This window comes from Pygocentrus nattereri, chromosome 1 (assembly GCF_015220715.1).
Source record: "Pygocentrus nattereri isolate fPygNat1 chromosome 1, fPygNat1.pri, whole genome shotgun sequence".
Classification (NCBI taxonomy): domain Eukaryota; kingdom Metazoa; phylum Chordata; class Actinopteri; order Characiformes; family Serrasalmidae; genus Pygocentrus; species Pygocentrus nattereri.
Genome location: NC_051211.1, coordinates 44456184 through 44478735, shown reverse-complemented (window position 1 = coordinate 44478735; position 22552 = coordinate 44456184). Strand labels below are relative to the sequence as shown.

Here is a 22552-nt window from a genome sequence, read left to right as displayed (position 1 = left end):
TGTGTGTGTGTGTGTGTGTGTGTGTGTGTGTGTGTGTGCATATTTTTTTCTGAGCAAGCACCTTATGTGTTTGCTCATGAGTATCTTGTGGGCATTGTCAGTACTAGAATACAGAACCAACTGTAAGAGAACCACTAATGGAGAGCTTGTAAACAACAGCAGCCAGGGTATAGTATATGCATGGGCTGTATTGTAACAACTCAAGCAATTTTCTTACTTTATTTTTCACCTGTTCCTTATAAATAGCTTATCATATATCATGAAAATATCTAATAAATTGGTATTTATGCAATGTTCAATGTTGCAAGGTATTTAAACAATGTCATTCACAGTAGTTTGATGTCAAATGGTTAATTGCAGTAAAACTTACCAACTCAGATTTCTTTACAGTGGTGGTGATAGGAGGAGCTAGGGGTCATGTTGTCTACAAACCAAATATAGCCATTTTATTTACTGTCCAAAATGGCCTGTGAATCTACATAATTCTTCTGAGTTTCTAGAAGTAATGTTGATAACATCTGTTTCCTATCACAACCACTGTGAACAACTCCATACCACATTATACCATTTTGAATAGCTTTTTATATATTTTTAAGGTTTAAATTTGCAGACATTTTGAGAAATCAGTAGAATTCCCCTTTAAAGGACATAAGTTAATGTTTCAATAAATAAGTAAATGTTTAAATAAACTATTTTAAGTTTGATGTGTGTAAACGTGGTTTGAGTGCCCATAAAGTACTACTTGCTGTAAACTGAGCTTCAAAGACAGAGCAACCATATTAAAGCATATGTTTTTAAGATGTCATAACACAAACCAAAGCATTTCTATATATTACTTACATATATTCAGTTTGTGGTGTTTTATCCCCATCTATTCACATTGATGTTATAAGTAATGTTTCAGCCTAGGCTGCTTTTAGAATAAGTCACAGTACAGGACAGCCAGTCAGAACAGAGATCATTTGCCTAGCATATCACATTAGGGGAAAAAGCAGTTAAGATTTATATGCATCTCCCTTTAATGCCTAGCAGTGAAACAGCCTGTTCAATTCTGAGAGATAAGGAGAGTTTGGGAACTAGTTGTGTAATAACGAATGATGACTGCTTTGTAAAGTAAAAGAAAGATGTAATATATGGGCCTCATAATCCATTTGACTTCCATCACTTGCTGAAAGCTTCTCTCCGTGGACGAATAATGTGTCTACTTTGCCTGTGACTGATGTCTCTGATTGAGTGTGACTGATGGTCATTAGCATGCAGTAACTTTTAAAGGAGCCCATGGTGATGATTACTCAAGGTTATCATCATCATCGAATGAATTTACAGTCATAAAAGTACTTCAGGATGACGCACTTGTTGTGTTCTTACCCTGTGGATAATAGAAATGATGAATAGTGAGATCAGGTCAGTTGTTAATGGACAAATCATTGTTGGAATGACTCAGCCTGCAGAGAAGGTATTAGATGCTGATTAGTGAACACAGAGCTACATGTGTAGTAACAGCATTCTCTAGCCTCAATAGGGCAGCCAGTGAATTACACACATATGTAACTGAAAAGCGATCACCTATTTTACCGACTCATTTACTGGTTAGTGAGGCATATCTAATGATTCACTGGCCATGAAGCCTTGCCGATGAAGTTAGAGAGTAGCTCATGGAGCCCTTTGTCTTTGAGTTACAGTTAATGTAACAACCGTACTGAAAAATACAGAATAAAAATCTTTGTATAGTATGTTTGTTAATGAAATTAACAAGTAAATTGTGTCCACTTTTACTTTTGAATGTATTGGTCCATTCATGAAATATTCACATATTATACACACACACATTGTCTAAGCCGATTCTCCCTCAGGGTCGCGAGGGGGTGCTGGAGCCCAAACATTGTTTACATTTACATTTACAGCACTTAGCAGACACTCTTATCCAGAGCGACTTACGAGAAGATCTTTGTCTATCTAGAGAAAGCATCTTTGCTAGTTACCAATAGGTTAGGGAAAAAGATAGTCCAGAAACAAAAGTCACTGTAGATACCCAGAAAAAAGGAACAGAGTTGAACACAGAACTCTGTGCCGTACAATACAATGCAATACAATATAGAAAACTACAATACACAGTGCATTCAACAATAAAGTAAACTACAATACACAGTGCAATACAATAAAATATAATATATAAGTGCAGCACAATATATTGCAAACAATACTTAATTCAATGCTCATTTAAGTGTTGTGTAAAGAGATGTGTCTTCAGTCTGCATTTGAGGACAGTAAGAGACTCTGCTAGATAGCCATTCCACCACTTGGGTGCCAGTACAGAGAACAGACTCGACGCTTGTCTTCAACGCGCCTTGAAGGATGGTGGGTCAAGCCGAGCTGTACTCGAAGCTCAAAGGGCTCGTTGTACAATTTGAGATTTCACCATTGCCATCAAGTGGATAGGGGCTGGTCCATTTTTGGCTTTGTTGGCAAGCATTAGGGTTTTAAATCTGATGCGTGCAGCTACAGGAAGCTACAGGAGCGCAGCAGTGGGGTGACATGGTTGAAGTTGGGCAGATTGAAGACAAGCCGGGCTGCCGCATTCTGGATGAGGTACAGAGGCTTGATGTCCTGCATGGGAAGACCAGCCAAGAGCGAGTTGCAGTAGACAAGCCTTGAGATGACAAGAGACTGCACTAGCACCTGGGCAGCCTCTCAGGTGATGAAGGGTCAGATCCTACAGATGTTGTACAGGAGAAATCTGAATGACCGAGTTAGGCTTGCGATGTGAGTCAAGAACAATAACTCGCCTTCCAGAGTCACACCAAGACTTCTTGCCTCTACAGACGGAACAATCAGAGTTCTTGAATGAGATGGCAAGATCATGATGAGGACCTCTAGTTGCAGGGATGAATATCAGCTCAATCTTGCTAGGATTGAGCTTCACGTGGTGAGCTGCTGTCCATAAGGAGATGTCAGATAGACATGCCAAGATGCAACTGGAAACCTGTGTGTCAATTTATTAGGTACACAATGCTCACAATAGATATTACCATGAAATAATAACCATAATACTATAATAATAACAAAAGTAATATTCTTTATTTATATATCAATTAGTAATAACAATAGCAAGAGATCCTATATACATACACACACACGGGCCACTTTATTAGGTACACCTGCTCAATTGCTTGTTAACACAAATAGTTAATCAGCCAATCACATGGCCGCAACTCAATGCATTCAGGCATGTAGAGGTGGTCAAGAAAACTTGCTGAAGTGCAAACCGACCATCATAATGGGGAAGAAAGGTGATTTACATGACTTTGACTGTGGCATGGTTGTTGGTGCCAGGCGGGCTGGTTTTCACCCATAACCCTCTCTAGGGTTGACAGAGAGTGGTCCGAAAAAGAAAAAGTGAGCGGCAGTTGTGTGGACAAAATGCCTTGTTAATGTGAGAGGTCAGAGGAGAATGGGCAGAATGGTTTGAAATGATAGGAAGGCAACAGTAATTCAAATAACCACTTGTTACAACCAAGGAATGCAGAATACCATTTCTGAATGCACAACATGTTGAACCTTGAAGTAGATGGGCTACAGCAGCAGAAGACCACATCATGTGCCACTCCTGTCAGCTAAGAACAGGAAACTGAGACTACAATTCACACGGGCTCACCGAAATTAGACAATAGAAGATTGGAAAAATGTTGCCTGGTCTGACGAGTCACAATTTCAGCTGCAACAATCAGATGGTAGGGTCAGAATTTGGCGAAAACATGAAAGCATGGATCCATCCTGCATTGTATCAACAGTTCAGGCTGGTGGTGGTGGTGTAATGGTGTGGGGGATATTTTCTTGGCACACTTTGGGCCCCTTAGTACCAATCCATCATTGTTTAAATGCCACAGCTGTAATGTGGAGCGCTGAGGCGGACGTATGCGCTGAGATAAGTGAGATTTATTCTGGTCAAATCCAGGGTCATGGTTGAAACACGGATCAAATGGGGGACAGACATGACGAAATAGAAACACAGAACAGAAATCCAAACACTTCCAACTCTACATACACATCAAGCTGCGGGTAGCCTCCACGGGAACAGACTTGCCACGGGATGCGGCCACGGGATCAGGCTTGCCGTGGGATGCGGACACAGGATCAGGCGTACCATGGGGGTGCGGCCCCGGGATCAGGAACTCAGGCAGTGAACTGCTGCTCCAACCTGGAAGAACACACAGAAACAGAACCCACTCAACCGCTCCCAAAGCTCGTTCGAGCTATGGGAAGCTCACAGGGACGCTTGAGAACGAGCCGAGTATCGTAAAATGGGTTTTCTGAATGTTCCTTTTGTCTGACCACATCTTGCGCTGCAGGTTGCTCCTCCCTGCAACATTGCTCGAGACAGGCAGATCATAGGCACTTACCTTGAGTTCTCATAGTCCAAATCGAAGACGGGATGGTCCTTCGCCTTCCTACGGGACCGACGAGACACTCGTGTCCCCTCAGCGCCAGGGGATTTGCTTTCTCTGGCTTGGAGGCATTGGGACACGGGTAACTCGGGCTGCGTAGAAACAGCCAGAGTCTCGGAACAGCCACAAACCAGAATCTCGCTTTCTTGCTGCGTCCTCGATAGGTTGGTCTTTCTGTAACGTGGTGCAATGAGGCGGTGCATGCGCTGAGGTAAGCGAGATTTATTCTGGGCAAATCCAGGGTCGTAATCGAAACGGTCCAGTTTCATAGAGCCAACACGGATCGAATGAGGGACAGACATGATGAAATAGAAACACAGAACAGAAATATAAACACTTCCAACTCTACATACACATCAAGCATTTCCAACACAATCAAACATGCAGACATCACGTCAAACAAAGACCAACACAGACCAGGGCAAACACGGGGCTTATATATCAGAGGGATGACGAGGGACAGGTGGAAACAATCAGGGGCAGAGTAGCGGAACAAGGGGCAGGACATCAAAGAATCAAAACAAAGGGACAGGTGGACGACCAGAAAGTAAACAGAAAAGCGCATAGAGGAGTGGGAGAAGCCAGTCGTGACAGCAGCCTACATGAGTATTGTTGCTGACAATGTCCATCCCTTTATGACCACAGTGTACCCATCTTCTGATGGCTACTTCCAGCAGGATAATGCACCATGTCACAAAGCTCATATCATCTCAAATTGGTTTCTTGAACATGACAATGAGTTCACTGTACTCCAGTGGCCTCCACAGTCACCAGATCTCAATCCAACACAGCACCTTTGGAATGTGGTGGAACAGGAGATTCACATTATAGATGTGCAGCCGACAAATCTGCAGCAACTGCGTGATGCTATCATGTTAATATGGACCAAATTCTTTTGAGGAATGTTTCCAACACCTTGTTGAAAGTGTGCCACGAAGAATTAAGGCAGTTCTGAAGGCAAAAGGGGGTCCAACCTTTTACTAGCAAGGTGTACCTAATAAAGTGGCTGGTGAGTGTATATGTATATATTTTTTTCCTCTCTGTAGTGTGATTTTTTTTCCCCCCTAAGTTGATGATGTAAAGCTTCCTTGGGTATGTGAAAGGCACTAAATAAAATGAATGTATTATTATTATTATTATTATTATTATTGTTATTATTATTGTTATTATAAGGGTGGACAAACTGAATACTGAAAAATATTTTACAAATTTAATTAATAATAATAATTAATTTAACTCTCTAGCTTGCAATATGATCTGAGCTTGCAGTATTGTGGATATCTGTGGCCTGTAAATATTTGAAGGGATGGTGGCATATAGGTTGATTGTATTTGTCCCCCACTGCACGGCAGAGTAATTGTCATCAGAGGACACCTCTGATAACATCTTCAAAGAGTCCCGGCTTCCTTCACACCACTGATCTGATGAAAGGCCAGTGAGGGAAGGAAAGGGTATTCCTGTGAGGCTTTCTGCTTTGAGTTTGTCCTTTGGGACTTCTTTGAAGCTCCAGCCTACGACACACCATACAGTAAGACCCATGTGGTTTCAGTATGGGTGCAGAGCCATGCTGGAGCTCCACCTTAGCCAGTTCCATACATTTTTTCACTTCAGAAAAAGCCATTACAGAATAGCGTATATTGAAAACCCTGGCCTACATCTTACAAATTCAGGTGGGCAGTATGACCTAATGTTATCACATTTAATATTAAATTAAGTACAAAATGCTTCCCTAAGGACATCACATGTGTTGTCATTATTTTTGAAACATAGATAAAAGCACATACTATAAAAATAAAACATGGGCCATTGATGGAAAGCCTGTAAAGAATAGACCAAGGCAATATCTATAATGAATTATTATGATATTGGCTTGTTAAATAGCTGGGATTATTCATTATATCACTTCTTATTGTGAAAGTTGTTACTGCAGAATTGTGTTGGTGTTTCTTCTCCTGATGATGTGCATAGTGTTCAGACTGCCTTAAAATTAGGAGTAAATTGATATTCAAATATCAAATTAACAGAACAAGTATCTGTATTTCTGCACTGTGAGCTCATCAATGGAAGTTCTAATAACTACATTAAAACTCCCAGTTTGTGGTTACAGCATTCCAAATCCACATCCATGTGTGTTATATTCATAAATGAATAAATGTTTATATTCATAAATAAACAGTGGCACTTTATTTTCAGTGGTATTTTAGATGCAACAAATACTCAACAGACTCTCTGTGACATGTCAAAATCATATGAGGGTTAGGATGAGGTTTTGGGTTGAGGTTGGGGTTAGGGTTAGGATTAGGTTTTGGGCTGAGGTTGGGGTTAGGGTTAGGCTTAGGGCCAGGATATTTACTTCAGTGTGTTCAGATGCTTCACTATTGCTACTTCACTGATATGTTGTTAATGTGTTACTAATACACTGTTAAGAGTTTATCATCTACAAATGAACACTCCGAATAAAGTATTACCAAATAAATAAATAAATGAAATAAAATCATCATGATGTTATTTCTCTCATTATAGCTGAGGTGCTCTGGAATTCAGCTCTAGATGCTTATGCCTTGTAAAGAATGGCTTGTCAGATTCAACCTAAAAAAACATACTTCATGTGGTAACAAGCAGTTGAACTATGTTTTAATCAAAAAAATTACATTGAAAGAATTGTTCATTGAAAGTATCTATTTAGGTCAAATAAAAATAGCTAATTTACTTGTTACCACATGAGATACTTTTTTAGGTTAAACTGATGAGCCATTTTTTACAGTGTGGGAAAACAGTATTATATTTTCATAGTTTTACAACGAAAATGGAAAAATTTTCCTCAGACAGTATGTCACACTCTATGGAAACCCACAGCAGAGACAGTGGGACGTTGGCTCTACTGTAGCAGTGCCCACAGAAATAAATTGTTTTAACAGTAAAAGGAAATACAGCATTGAATATATGCATTACATAATATTATATAGTCCTCTCTAGGTTCTCTATTCCAACAATGGGATGATCTCCTTTGAAGCATTCTAATTGTCATCAGTTTACTTGTCATAATCATTGATATCCTATTTTATATAACAGTGAGTTCTGGCCACACAAGCTTATTGATTGAGAAGCATTCTGTGCTTTTATTTCACCATAACATCATGGGTTTTTCACTGTAAACTGTAAACACTGTACCACTCCGCTGAGATGCTGTTGCTAAGCAACAACTTTGATAGGAGATGCTCTTTGAACAGATTTACTTCTTACTTTCTGCACAAACAGAAACAGATACTTTTAAAATTACATTTGACCCACAGGCGATTTAGTCAGATTCTGAAGATGAGACTACACTAAATCCCAAATTGTCACTTGGTCTGTGTAAGAAGCTGGAGAACGAACTGCCAGCTGTGCAGCGAGTGGGCGGAGCTCATTACTCTGACGTAGCAACGAGCTGCTTGTTAGGAATTATAATTTGACGGAAGGAAATGCAAACATTAAAACGTTAAATTACACGTTCACGGCCCAGTCTATTTATTTATTACCTTATTTATCTGTTGTATAAAAGCAATAGAACACTCAAGGTCATATGTTATTGCTATAACATCACGGCTGTGATGCTCTGCGACCAAATCACAGCCATGAGGTGATTTTGCAATGACACATGACCTCGAGTGTTCTATTGTTTAAACATCTCCCTACAGCCGAGGCTTAGTAAACAGCAACAATCAGTGAATAGGCATTGATTAAACTGCATGATAACAAGTGACTGATTGGATATCAGCCCATTATGACGTCATCTCATTTTATTAATTCCACTCATGTGTAAAATGAAGTATCGTCAGATATCGTGACGCTGTATTTTTGACATATTTTCATATGAATGTGAAGCTGCCATATTCAGTGTCCTTATGGTAACAGTGTCTGATGAATACTGTGGTCATGATGTGTGATGCTATGCCTTGGAAACCCCCACCTTCTTTTTCCTACATGATTACCCACTGCAGTGTTGTGTCTCAGACTGCAGACTAGTATTGACTGAGCTCACTGCAGCAAATAAACTACACCTAATCTTCTGCTGATTGAGATTGGAGTTTCTGCACCTTCTTGATTTATAACTACACATTAAAGATCTTCTGCAAGGCTACCAGGAGGGAAAAGGAAAACCACTAGAGCATGAATAGGTGTTATCACTGACACAAGAAGGTCTGCCAGAACCGCTATATGCTTTGCAACCATTTGAAATAAATTAATAATTCACCCTCATTTACTATCGATAACATAATGAGCAGACTTTGTCATGATGACAAGGTTCTCTTCCATTCTTTTCCTTAACAGCATACTGTAACTATTACTTATGTTTTTCATATGTCTTCACTTGATGAAGAGGAGCATTGCTCAGCATCTGGTTAAGAATATGCTCAACCTTGAAAACTCAGTGTGCTTTCGAAAGAGAGAGGAAAAGAGACTGAATGTACTGTTAACAAAATAATTGTGAACAAAACCAGGTTGCTTCAATTTGCATAGAGCATTTCTGTGGAAATACCTTTTTACTACACATCCAGCTGCATTTAGGAGCTGTGTGGAAATTACTCAAAGGATGTTTTTATCGTACAGAGGGATCTCACTGAGGGGTACTTTCACCTCTTTTAGGAAGCACAATTTGTGAGTGTGGAATAATAGGACTGTAGTCATGACCACCTTTGTTGATTCCAAGACAAGTCACTTAACTGTTACTTGGGTGGTACCCCTCTTGTCACTGTGGTGGTACCCTCAGGGGTACGTCTTCACTACCTTTAGTTAAGGAATGTAATTTTACCATAATCCATTGCCGTTATATTTTTGAAGTTTTTTGTCTCCAGGCTTTTTTGTTCTGTTGTTCTTTTTTAAATATTAGTTTATAAGGTACAAATGTGTAACGTTCCCCAGGAAAAACTTATTTAAGATACATAGTTGGGCCTAGAAAACCTCTGCTGTATCTTTGAGGGCATAATTACATTGCTTGTTCCTTGATGAACGAAAAATGTACTTGTATAGTGCCTTTATTTCCAACAGTATATCAACACATTCAGATACATGCAAACTCTTTTGTATTTCTTTTCATGTGAGGAATTAACACAAATAGTACAAATGTATAGGATTTTTATTTTATTGCAAATAGACCCTCATCTAATTACTTTCTCCAACAGTCATGCATAACACCCTAATTTTATGGGTGTTCTGAAAGCTGATTAATCCTGGTTTAAGGAGAGAATGCAAAACTTTAGAGCGGGGCAAACTTGGGCTAGAGTCATGGGTGGCTTCTGTTTTGTTTTGTTTTTTTGTTTTTTTTGCCAGAAGGCCATACCCTCAAATGCACCAGATGTTTATGGCAACTGCTGCTGAGTTTTCTTGGTGTTAAGTTTGCATCTTGAGATTGCAACTGTATATTACTGTGGTGTGTGTGATAACGCTTGAAAAGTTGAATGTGAGTTCTGGGAGTTCCCGATGAGATTCAGAGGGAGCTGGTCTGAACCTAATGAGTGTCATGAGAATTGATGTGCATGGCTGCTCATTTACTGCAGCAGTTAAAAATTAGTGCCTGTCTATTCATGCCCCCAAAGTATGGGGGGCAATGATAGGTTATAACTACCACATTAACAAGAAGTTTGATAGACTTTAGGGTCAACAGAGGCAATACAACGGGCCAAAAAGAGGCAAATCCGCAACACAGACACCAATAGATAGGGCAGTGAGAAGCCAACATGAAGATGCTGAAAGCAGCAGAGCAGGAAGTCCAGGAATGAGATTCAGTTATGAGAGAACAGGTTGAGCAAGGAATGGTTTGGTATGAAAAGTGATGTGGTCGAGCTGGAGAGGGCATTAAGAATGGATGAAGAAGGGATTTGGATGGGATGAAGAAGGGGTTGGGATGGGATAAGGAGGGGATTGGAATGGGATGAGGGGTGAGAGGTTGAGATTACAGTAGTAAAGGGCTGGGGCTGAAGAATGAAGAGTGTTAGAGCATTGCAGCACTGAAACAACCACCAGTGACATCTTAAAGTCTTATTGTCAGTGGGGTTGATGTTGGCATACAGGTGTGATGATATGATTGGGTCAAACTATTTGCAAAGTAGAACTGACAGACCTTCTGAACTCATATCTCAGTCCAGTCTGTTATGCCAAGAGGATGACTCTAAGAGGGCACTAAGAGTTTACAAACCAGGGCAGCTGTAACAGGAGTTCCAAAGTGGAGGCTGGGAAAAAAACAAAGTGTGATAGCAAGGCTTAGAACAAGTTCAGAGTTAAATATGTTTGGCAGTTTTGCAGTGACACTGGGTTGTTGGAAAGGTGGTGTCATATTAGGTTGTGTTGTGTTGGTATGAGTGGATCACACAAAGCAGTGTTTCTGGAGTTTTTAAAAACCATATACACCCACTGTCCACTCTATTAGACACACCTACCTTGTTCCACCTTGCAGATGTAAAGTAGTTTATTTTAGCCATTGTCTAGTTGTCTAGCTGCCATGTTTGATTCACTTCTACCAAAACACAATAATATGCTACTACCATGTGAGTGTCACACCCAGACAATATCTACTCATGTGGTGGTCCTTATGATGAATGGTGTAAATAGGGGTTTACAAATGCAGAGAAACAGACTACATTACTCTGTATTGCAGAGAACTAGAAAGTGCACCTATATAATGAGTGAACCCAATCATTTTTGTAGATACAAGCTATCCTATTTAAGTGTACATGTGAGTTTGTGTGGTCTGTCTCCCAGACTTCAGTTATATCATAACTCCTTTATACACTGGAAAACCCTGAAATATCAGGTCTCCTGGCTCACAAGCTGCTGAACGCATTGCCTTACAAGGGCACCCCTCAGGTGTCATATTCGACGGCGTGTGATCTGTGCCCCATAATTACACCTACTATTACTGCGTTTTGCACAGGGAGAGGGAGAGAGGGGGAGATCCACCGAGTCATTCCTGGTGATTAATGTAGGTATGCAGAGAGAGGCCGCTCGGGAACGTGTGGAGCATAATTATTGCAAAGTGTCAAGGAGCTAGAATACTTTATGCCACCCCACCCCCCAAAACGACACCAGCCACAAGAACAATTAAAGTTAGAAAAGGCTATGTTGGGAATCTATCATTTAGCCCGGCTGGTCCTGCAGGAGGGGAAAAGGCAGTGTGAGGGGAAATGGCAGTGGGGAGGAAGATTTGTAGAACTGTAATTGGAGCAATTTGAAGAATGAATCATGGCCAAAAAGCTGGCCTCCTTTCAGAAAAAAAGCTCTGAGATCTCCTCTGAAAGAGGATGAGCTCTAGCAACTAATGTCTTAGAAGACAATGAATTAAATACATTTTTCCTGTTTATAATTGTACAACAAAGACACCCAGTGCCTTATTGGCCTAATGTCTTAAGTCTTTTGTGCCAGTTTTAGGCTCAATTTGGACTCGTTCTGCTCATGTACTATATATGAAATGAGCCTAAATTTGTGGTTATTGGCCATGTGCATGGAAAATGCAAAATGCATATGTATATCATGTGAGAGGAAATTTAATAATGGCAGCAGTCATGCCAGCTGGACAAACGCTTGAGCTCCGAACATGAGCTGAAAGGATATTTAGCAGTAAAATGACATCATTTTAACTCTCAATATTTAAATAGGCAGCAGACACCACAAAGTGTGCCACAATATGCATTCGTAGTCTGTGATATTGTTTCATAAATTATATTTTCTTAGCTAGAGTACTGTTACATCACTTCGAAATGCTTTGATAGGACAGAACGTCGTTTATTAACACTAGTATTTCTTCATAACTCTGATTTTATCTTTTGTCTTATGCTTGTTGTTTCAGGAGTTTGTTGCACATTTTAAACCCTATACCTTAGAAAGATGCAGTTCGTAGGTGGTTTTGCAAGTGGTTTACATGATTAGCTGCAACCAACAATAAACTGAATATTAATTTCAAATGCGTTGAGGTTGCATATTGTGGTTGCATCAAGGCACATTCTGCAGTGCACCTATACATACAACTGGCCTATATTTATTCAAATCCATTTTCAAGTGTGCTAGCATCACAGCCCAGTCCTAATGCTTTAGGGTGCTTGAACAGGGCTCTTATCTACCCACTACTCTGCAGAATATCCCTGCTGTCTTCTACGTGTTTCTCTTAATGAGCAACTTCTCACTATGCACATTACAATGGCACACTTAATTTAGAGCTGTTCTGTTGTTCTTGGAAAGGAGGGAATTATGTGTAAATGAGCATTCAGCGGTATGGATCTTGTGTTTAACATAATGAACATAATGAAATTAAGTCACCCAGTTGATTTAGTCAGTTACTGGCAATCGAGAAATTTGTACACTCCGTCACCAAATGTTTGTGGACACTCTATTTCTTCTAATTAGTAGGTTTGCCTGTTTTAGGCAAAATCATTGCTAACAGGTGTGTAAAATCAAGAATGCAGCCATGCAATATCCATAGACAAGCACAGGCAATAGAATGGATCGCACTAAAAAGCTCTAAGACTTTGAACATGTCATAGTATACCCACAAATCAATTCTTCAATTGTCTGCCCTTTTAGAGTTGCATGTTTTTAAATATTATGAGTTAATAGCACTTACAGTACTTAATAATGTGCATCACTAGCTTAGCTATGAAGTAGCGACTCACACAGTCTTGCAGGATTGGACTGCAGAGTGCTCAAGCATGTGGCACACCTGTTCAAGATCACCTGTTCTTCAATACATCCTACTGAATTCTTACTGCTGAAAGTATAATTGGCAAAATATCTGCTTGTTGGGAGCTTCATACAAACCTCACATCACCATGCACAATACACAGAGTTGGCTTGAGTGGTGTAAGGCACATTGCCATTGGAACAGTACAAACTCTGTCTCTGAAGTGATGAATTACTCTTCTTATTGGGCAATCTGATGTATGATTCTGGGTTTGGTGGATGCAGGATGATGCTACCTGCTTAATTGCACTATATGGGAAGGGTAAAGTCTGGTTAAAGTGGTGTAATGGTCTGGGGCTGTTTGTCATGGTTTGAGCTGAACCCCTTAGCTCCAGTGAAGGGAAAAGTGATGTTATAGGACACCCCGTACACACAGCAAGGCGCATAAAGAAATACTATGCTGAGTTTGGTCAAGAGGTCTTGTGTGCACCTCAGTCCTAACCTCAACCACAAGCAATATACTGCAATAGACTGCAAGCCATATACCACCCAATTTCAGTGCCCGACCTCCCTAATGTTCCCAAGGATGAACAGAACTCCAGGTTAATATCCTTGGTTTTGAAATAAGATATTCATAAAGCATATAAGGATTTGAATTTCGTGTGTCTACATACTTTTGTCCATGTAGAGTAATTCTTTCCTCGTAGTACAGCTTGAAATGTTTTCTAGCTTGTCTGATAGGACAGGGTTGTTTTTTAGGTTGCTGTGTTTGTCCCTAGAGAAAAGGCCATTGATTTTCTGCTGATCCCTGCAGGAGTAATGAGTTCAGGGTTTGACACTGCACTGGTCATTCAGTGGTATTTTGACACCCACCAATGTGCAGGCTGTTCCACCATGCTTCCTTCAGTCAAATATCCTGTAGGCCCCACACAGGAGTGATCATGTATAACTTTGGACCAATTCCAATATGATGTGTGAGGAACAAATTGGATTAAGATGTACAATCAGAACAAAGTTTGAGGTAGCTGTCAAACAGGCTGGAATGAAGATAAAGTGAACTTTCATTACCCTTTAGAAACTACTTTTTTTCCACAGTAGAAATACTCAGCTTTCTATGTGTGTGCTTCAGGCCTGGAATAGGAGTGTTGGAAATGAATGGATGGTTTCTTGTTGTGCACTGAATGTTTCAAGCATGGACGTTTAAATAACAGCAGACAACAGACTTTACACTCCAGCCTGGTGCACTGCTGCAAACACTTTTTATTTGCTCCTTGGTGTAGCTTGAAGTCAGTGGAATTTCAGCGTAAAGCAGAATTTACAACACCAGACACACCATCATGTGAAAACCCAATGTTTCCTCAGGCTTGCTGGGGGAGTTTGTTCCCATACACAAAATGTAACATTTAATATATTGTTTTCAATATATTGAAAACAATATATTCTATTTATGTTTTAGAATGTATTGATTACATGTTAGCATAGATCAAAAATGTATTCTGGTACAGATTACTGACTACCTTTTAAAAAATGTACTTGTAACATAATCTAAATAATAATTACACTCACCTAGCATTTTACTAGGAACGCTACACTAATACTGGGGAGGGCCTCCCTTTGTTCTCAAAATGCCTCAGTTCTTCATGGCATGGATTCCACAAGATGGAAACAGTGTTTTGATATTCTGGTCCATGTTGACATGATTGCATCATGCAGTTTATGTAGATTTTTAGGTGCACTTCCATGCCGTGAATCTTCTGTTCTACCACATCCCAAAAGTGTTCACTTGCATTCAGATCTGGTGAGTGGGAACACCACTAAAGAACCCTGAATACGTTGTCTTAATTGAGGTAATATTTGTTTTGTGACATGTTGCATCATCATGCTGGAAGTGGGGTTTAGAAGATGGCTAAATTGTGCCCATGACGTGATGCAAATGATCAGGAACAATACTCAAATAGAGTCAGGCAATCCAGCAATGATTGATTGGTATTAGCAGGTCCATTAACAGGTGTGCCAAGAAAACATTCTCTGCACCATTACACCACCTCCATCAACCTGAAATGCAAAAGTGTCTATGTAAACTCACTTTAAATTCCTTGGTTTACACATCACAGACAACCTGACTTAACATCAACCGCATCCAAGCACAGCAGAGGTAAAAAGTTTTGTTATGCAACCAAAACACATACATTTTTATCACTGCACCATGAAAAGTGTGGCCTCTCAGAGTACAAATAAAGATTACCCATCACACTCATGCCTTTTTCTCTCTTCTTTCCTCTAAAAAACACTGCCGCATCATTAAATCTCATATCACCCATTTTAGTACGAGCTCCTTTCCTCAGGCAGTCAGGGTGTTGAACAATTGAGGTCTCTTGAAATTGTAATAAGTGATGTGAATGTACATTAGTGCGTGTTATAAAGGCCATTATTCAGCAAAGTTGTGTAAAAAAGAGCACACATTTAACTACCTTTGATATGATATGAACTTCTCTTTGTCTGCTTGATACATTTTTTGTACAACATGCAAGTGGAGATTTGAGCACAAATGATGGATCAGTTGCACTGCATGAAATCACGTCATTAACATGTCCTGTATTTGAAGCATGCCCTAATTCATGCAGAGCCTTCAGCAGGAAGCCAATAAAAAGTCAGTATTTAGCACCTCATGAGTCAATGGCTGTGCTTGTAGGCTGAGTTTGAGGTCACTGTCCCCCCCAACTGACTTTGTAGCGATAACATTATGACAACTGGAAAGAATAAAATGGGAAATAAACAAAATGGCTTCTTTTTTTAAGATAATAGAATGATGTGATTATGTAGTGTGATTATTTTCCTAAAATAACACTGAAACAGTGTAGTATTGCACAATGTAATGTCTTTAGAACATGTAATCATTGCAGCCTTTGTTTATATCAATGTGTTTATATCAATATATACATCCTCTTTTGCACTGGATTGCCATGTGCACAAAATATTAATGTTATTATTATAATTATTATTATTGTTGTTGTTGTTGTTGTTATTGTTGTTTTTTAGATTTGCCTAAGACGAAATTGATCAATAACAAAAGTGCTAGTAAAATTATTTTATGCACTTATTTTATGATCAGATTTAACTATGTATCCTTGATGAATAAGGGCTGTTGTGTGTAATTTGTTGTGTAATCCTTTACAAAAGTGATTGCCACAGCAATCGTTTGTATTTGTTGTCTTTAATACACACGACAGTTAATATAAACTTAAGCTTGAAACTTTGCTAGATACCAAGATGACAGAATAGTTTGGAATTACTTTAGAAGGATTTAATATGTAGCAATTGATCTGAGCTCTGTAAAGGTTGTCTTGTTCTATATGCTGCAAACAATAACTGCCAGAGCACAATTAATCCCATTCTTTCATTTTGTATAAAAAAAAAACTTTATTAACACATGGCAAAGCTTAAAAAGTAAAATGACTGTGAAACTTTGAATCTGCATAAATCAAGGAGCAGCTGTCTTTTCAAATGTTTCGTGACTTCTTGCTGTGCTTCTTCAGTCTTGTTCAGTCATTCTAAAAGGTAGAATGTCTTCAAGTGATAAGGTATCAAAAAGAAAAGGGTAAAAAGGTTCCTACTTTCTATTTTTGGAAAGCAGAAGCAGCATGGACAGTTTGACCCCCTCATTAAGGAGTGTTTTCACAGATAGCTTGGATGTCTGTTGCCCAGTTTGAGCTGCTTTTGGAAATGAACACCACATGTGGTGAGGCAGCGGGTAAACCTTTTGACACTTGTTACCGGTTGAGACACAACTGTCTGTTTAACTTGGCTGTTGCTATGCCAACCAAAGAGACAATAAAGGTTTGTGGAGTGAGTTTGCATTGTGAAAGTTCACAACAGTTTTGTATTTTCACCATCCAAAAAATTGTGTTTGGTATGATAATGTAATTCTGCAAGTAACTTGTAATGTATCTGGAATCCAGTTACGTTTGTGGAATACTTGTATCTTGATTTTATCTATTACTTTAATTCCTTTCCTACCCAAGTTTGCATATTGGCTTCCTTGCGATGGACCAGAGACGAACAGAAGCAGAAGAGTTTTATGTTGATCTTCTGTTTCCATATATACCATTGAAACCAAGTGAAGGTTAGCTTGTAGTAGTTGGCAATGCTTGAAAGATTTCCTTGAGTCCATCTGGACAGGTGCAGAGATTTTCCTCCCTCCCTGCTGACCAGCCTTATCTGCATGGTGCAGAGATGTGGATGTTTAAATGTTCATGAAGTCAGGAATGCCAGGAATGTGATATGTGTAAGCCTGGCTAAGAATTATTTAATAGCTGTTTGCACAATTTCATGGGTTCAAGTTGAACATCCAAGACAGTTGCTGAAGAACCTTGTCTGTGACAAGATATGCAGGGAGATTTTAATCTGTATAGGCCCATGCTGTAAAGACTTACAAAGACTTCTTTCAAAATTGAAACGGAAGACACATTGCTGATAAGATCACATCTTCCAATAAATGCACTGCACAGTGTTGTAGCGTGCTGCTGTTTGTATGTAGTGTCTGTGTGCAAGGCTGGGATGAAAAGGTTACTCTGTTGGGAATTGAGAATACATATTCAGAATACAGCAATGAAGTATCTGTATTTAGTCCATGTTGTGTTTTGTAAAGGTAGTATTCATAATACACTCACTACAGTTTTTAGCAAATGCTTTTAGTTTTTATTTCTCACTAAATAAAAAACATACAGCCTTTAAAATAAACTCTACTCATGCTTATGTGCTATTTCAAAATTGTGCATCTAACACACTTTAGATGGAAGTGAACTAAAGTCTTTTTTCACAAACACTGAAGTTCTTTCTAAAGCCTGAGTAGACAGATGAATCAACACAAAGAGGCAGTTATTTATCTCAGTGATACTAAACTCTTTTGAAGAATAATTGAACAGAACAGGTTCCTCAGTAGTGGACATGTTCATGAGTGATAAGTGTGATGTTACATACGTGTCAGTAAATGAAAATTACAATGCTGTCAACTGTATAGTCAAATATGCCAGATTTTGTTATTGGAATATGGTGAATTGTATATAGTAATAATAATAATATTTATTCATTTATTAATTAATTCATTCATTCATACCTTGCATATTTCTTGTATTTCATTTTACTGTCCTCTATTTGTGACGTGTGGCCGTATACAGGCTGTTTTTGTTGCTGCTCCTATAGGATTGATATCAGTAAATGAGCTTTGTTCTGATTGGCTGCCCTGTATGGTGCCAAAAAGGCACTTAGTAGCTTTGTTTTGATTTGCTGCTGTGTGCCAAAAAGCCAGTCAAAAATCAGTTCAAAAGCATTTCTTTTAACTTCAGTGTGAATGGGCAGCATTAAACTAGTAAACAAGTCTTCATGACATCACAAAAACAGTGAATTCAAAACAGCCTGTTTTTACAGATTCATTTTCAAACATTGACTATATGGACTGGGGAAAGAATGATATGTTTTGAAACTTTCCCAATTTTTACACACAACATCAAACTTTTTTTTATTTCAAAAAAAGGGAATTGAGTTTTCCAGGACAAGGGCCCTTTTATTTATTTACATTTTCTGGATTGATGATGTTAGCAAAAAGTGGGAGAATGATCCAATCAGAAGTCAGAGATTTTGGACTTGTAACTGACTTGAAATGTAGACTGCAATCCTTTTACTTTGAATGACCCTTTACCTTAATTAATTGTATTGAAACAAAAAATTAAACATTCTATTTAGTCACTAACAATAATAACACTACCAAACTTTACCAAATATTTACCAAACAATTTAGCTCAACTTTAGCTTAATTTTAATGTTTGATAAGTATATAAACAACAGAAGTGTTTTAAAGATGTAGTTCTGGACTTGTGGATGTGTATCTATAACCAATTAGCTATGGAGAATTATTTAATTTCCACAGGGTGGTCTTATTTTAATTGGCATAACTTTTCTAGTCTTTAAGGTACCGGTTTTGCAGCCAGAGAAACTCACAGACCAATCGCATGCGTTGTAAACATCACACATGACACTACTCAGCCAATCAGATCTCTGCATTACAAGGCACACTCGAATGAGTGACACACACACAGGGGTAGGGACGAGGCGAGACACAGCAGTCAGAGAAGAAAGTGAGCCAGATTATTTCACATGGAGCGCTCTAAAAAGAGAAAACTGACAATAAATATTGTTGAAATATTACTGAATTGTATTTAATTTGATATGCGGTTGTTGACTACATAAGATGTTCATATAACTACTAAGCTACTTAATTAAACAATACATGGCACTGAATCATAATGCAAGTTAGACATGATGTTGTAGACTTTGCCTTGATGAAATTTTCTTTAACAGTACCTTATAGAATTTTTATCCAATACCCTTGGCCTGTAGTATGTGTGCTGCATACCTGTATATCTCAAGAAATTAATTTAGGTAGCGTAAGCATGTTAAGTCTGTGGCCAAACCATAGCTGTTCTGAGGTTGTCTGAGAACCAATCACTGCTGATTGTATCATGTTGTCTCTGTTTCCACATTAAATGTCATAAAACTTGTCCTCATGCTAGTTGCAGGTTTGATTAACATACATTTATACTGTCAATACCAGTGGCAAACAGTGAGAAAATTACAATTGCAAGTTTTTACACATATATCTTCTAAATATATTCTGAATACAATACATTTTATGTATTAAAATGGAACGTTACTGACTACATTTTGGAAAGTGTATTGAGTTTTCAACCATTAAAACTTTTTAAATGTATCTTGCCTTTGGGTGTGAAACTATCCTGGCTCTATGTGAATGCCCAGAACACTGATGTTACCAAAAAAAAAGTATTTACTTGGCCCTCCAGACACATACTATGTATATGTGTGCGTTCCCTCAGCTCATTGACTTTATTTTCATCCGTCTTACTGCATAGATTTCACAAAGAAGTAATTTCAGGGTTTTTTTTTGTCCTCACTCAATGCACCAGCATGCTAAGTAAATAAGTTGGTCAATAGAGTTAATAGTTTGTCCTTGAAATAGCTCTGCAGATGCATGCTGCAATGGTTTCCATTCATTTTAGAAGAACACAATCTGCCTCTAATCCACCACAAATAGCCTCATCAATTAAGATCTGAGGCTTTGAATAGGTTCCAGAAATGCAGTGGAAGACTCACAGAATGGGAGAGACAAAAGAGAGCTGTACATTTTTAATAGTCCTCTGTTTTCCGTGGTTGATCAGGCCCAAATATTTAATGTTATAGTTTTGCACAAAAGCTGTGATTCATGTAATGAGATAGAATGTGCTGGAATTTAACAGCAAAAATGATAAGCAGTGAAAAGGTTAGGGAACGCTTTATGTGAACCCTGTTATACAAGAATGACATGGCTGTGCCTCAGATATGTCAAGGTAGATGTAATATGCTGTCATGAATTGTCATGGCAGATTTCCTAACTTTCCTAACATCTGGAGGTCAACTCTTCCAGCAGTGAGCATCCTTTGTGTTAATGTCTGTTTGTGCTAGCACTGTAGGGTCGATATACATCACCTAGTCAGTGCTTGGTGTCAGAGGTTTTATAAAACCTCTCTCTTACGCAAAGCTGCAGCCTTGGTGCTGTATGTATGTGTACAGTGTCACTATTCTATTCTAAGAGGGTCCATCAAAGGGCTGACTCTATGGCACAATGTCCAGAAGCAATTTTAGATATAAACTTATTCCACCAAGATGCTTTATGAGATGCTGTTGGGGATCTTTTCTGCCAACTGCTATCAGCTCCACCTCCTCTCGGCCTGCTACTATGTTCCTAGCTTATCAGTACAAACAATAGGACTGAGTTCCTTTCAAATCTAAACTACACTTGTGTAGTAGGCACCAACTACACTTTATTTAGACTGAAATAAACCTACAACCCATCTTGTTTGCATGCCGAATGGAGTTTAGCTTTAATTATGCCCTAGCTTTCCTAGTTAGAACCCAACTCACTAAGAATCCAAAGATGAGCAAATTAGCCACTAAACCTTTAAACCTTTAACAAATTTTTCATTTTTCAACTCAGCTGAATATTATCTGTGTTGCTGCTAGGGAGGAAGCTTTCTTGTTTTGTACATTGTGCTAATAGTTGCAGTTTTTTTGCTTCTTAATGAGGTGATGAAACTATTTTAGTGTAAAAAAAATCCACTTTTGCAGACATGCAGTTTTCTCACTTTTTCTAAGTACATTCATGTTTTTGTTCACATGGAAAAACAGCCCACCAGGAATTCTCCTGGTAGTACTGATGACCAGTCTATCCCTGATAATAAGCCACATGCTACATACCACTGAATTTTTCAGTGAGATTTTATTGTCCTCTGCACTTTGTCATGTTTTTGCACAGGTATCTTGCAGTGTGTATGTGTAAATGTCTTATTATGTGGAAATTATATGTGTACATACTGTCCAATATTAATCTGTTGCTGTACCAAAATGAATCCCTCAAAGATCAATAAGGTACACCTATCTGCAGTATGTCTCTATAAAGTACCATATCGCCCCCTGCAGGTGACCTGGTGTCCCGTGCCATGCACCACCTCCAGCCCCTCCACATCAAGAACCCCAGCAATGGAACACCGGTGCACCAGAACCGCAGTGGAACCATCCACTGGGAACCAGAGGCTCTCTACACACTCTGCTACTTTATGCACTGCCCCCAGATTGAGTGGGAGAACCCCAACGTGGAGCCCCCGAAGGTCACCTTACACACAGAAAGGTGGGAGCAATTACGGTACAGAGAATCCCAGTGATTATTTAAGATGGAATTCGATTTCAGAGTCTGAGGTTAAAAAAGAGAGGTCACCAGTGGAGAATACTTCTTCATAAATCATCATTTAGACTGAATGGAAGTTGCCCCAAATCACATAGTTGCTCAAGGCTGGTTTCAGTTGCCGCAGGCTGTTTTAGCAGGTCATGTGGACAGCTGGAGGGTAGTAGTTGAATTCAAGGAGGAGGCAGAGAGAAGCAGATAATTAAGATGTTACTAGGAGCCAGAGTCACAAAAGCTTTCCAATGAAACAAACTAATGAAGAATCTTAAGACAAACACTGAGAGGTTCACAAGAAGGTTCCTGAATAAGGATGCAGTTTCTCAGCAAATAAAAACCTCTCAGATATTCTCTTAGGAAACTCTTAATCTTGTCATTGCCCATCATTGTCTTATCAGTCTCACTGGCAGCGTCTGAACTTTCAGTAGAAGTTATAGTTTTACAGACGTACCCTTTCAGTCTGAAACAAGTGTGAAGCTATTGTAAGATTTTGGAAAATCAAAGACAGAGTTGGAAAATGTGAAGACGCCATTGTTATTGTGGCTACATCATGGTACACTGTGAATATATCATGGATATAATCAGTACTTTTAGAACACTGAAGGCACTTTCCATGAGTTCAATTTATTTCCCGTTGCCTTTGTAAACACAATAAAGTGATTGTTGTTTT

At 38.9% G+C, this 22552-nt stretch overlaps 1 protein-coding gene across 3 annotated transcripts in view; it reads left to right on the top strand.

Annotated features, from left to right (window-relative positions):
* The window catches only part of btbd11a (BTB (POZ) domain containing 11a), a 270998-nt gene that overhangs the window by 197381 nt on the left and 51065 nt on the right, over positions 1-22552 (top strand). For all 3 annotated transcript variants that reach the window (XM_037538605.1, XM_017695849.2, XM_017695850.2), the window contains exon 3: positions 21624-21831. In XM_037538605.1, the coding sequence (XP_037394502.1) occupies positions 21624-21831 (208 nt within the window). The remainder of the gene's footprint in view (positions 1-21623; positions 21832-22552) is intronic.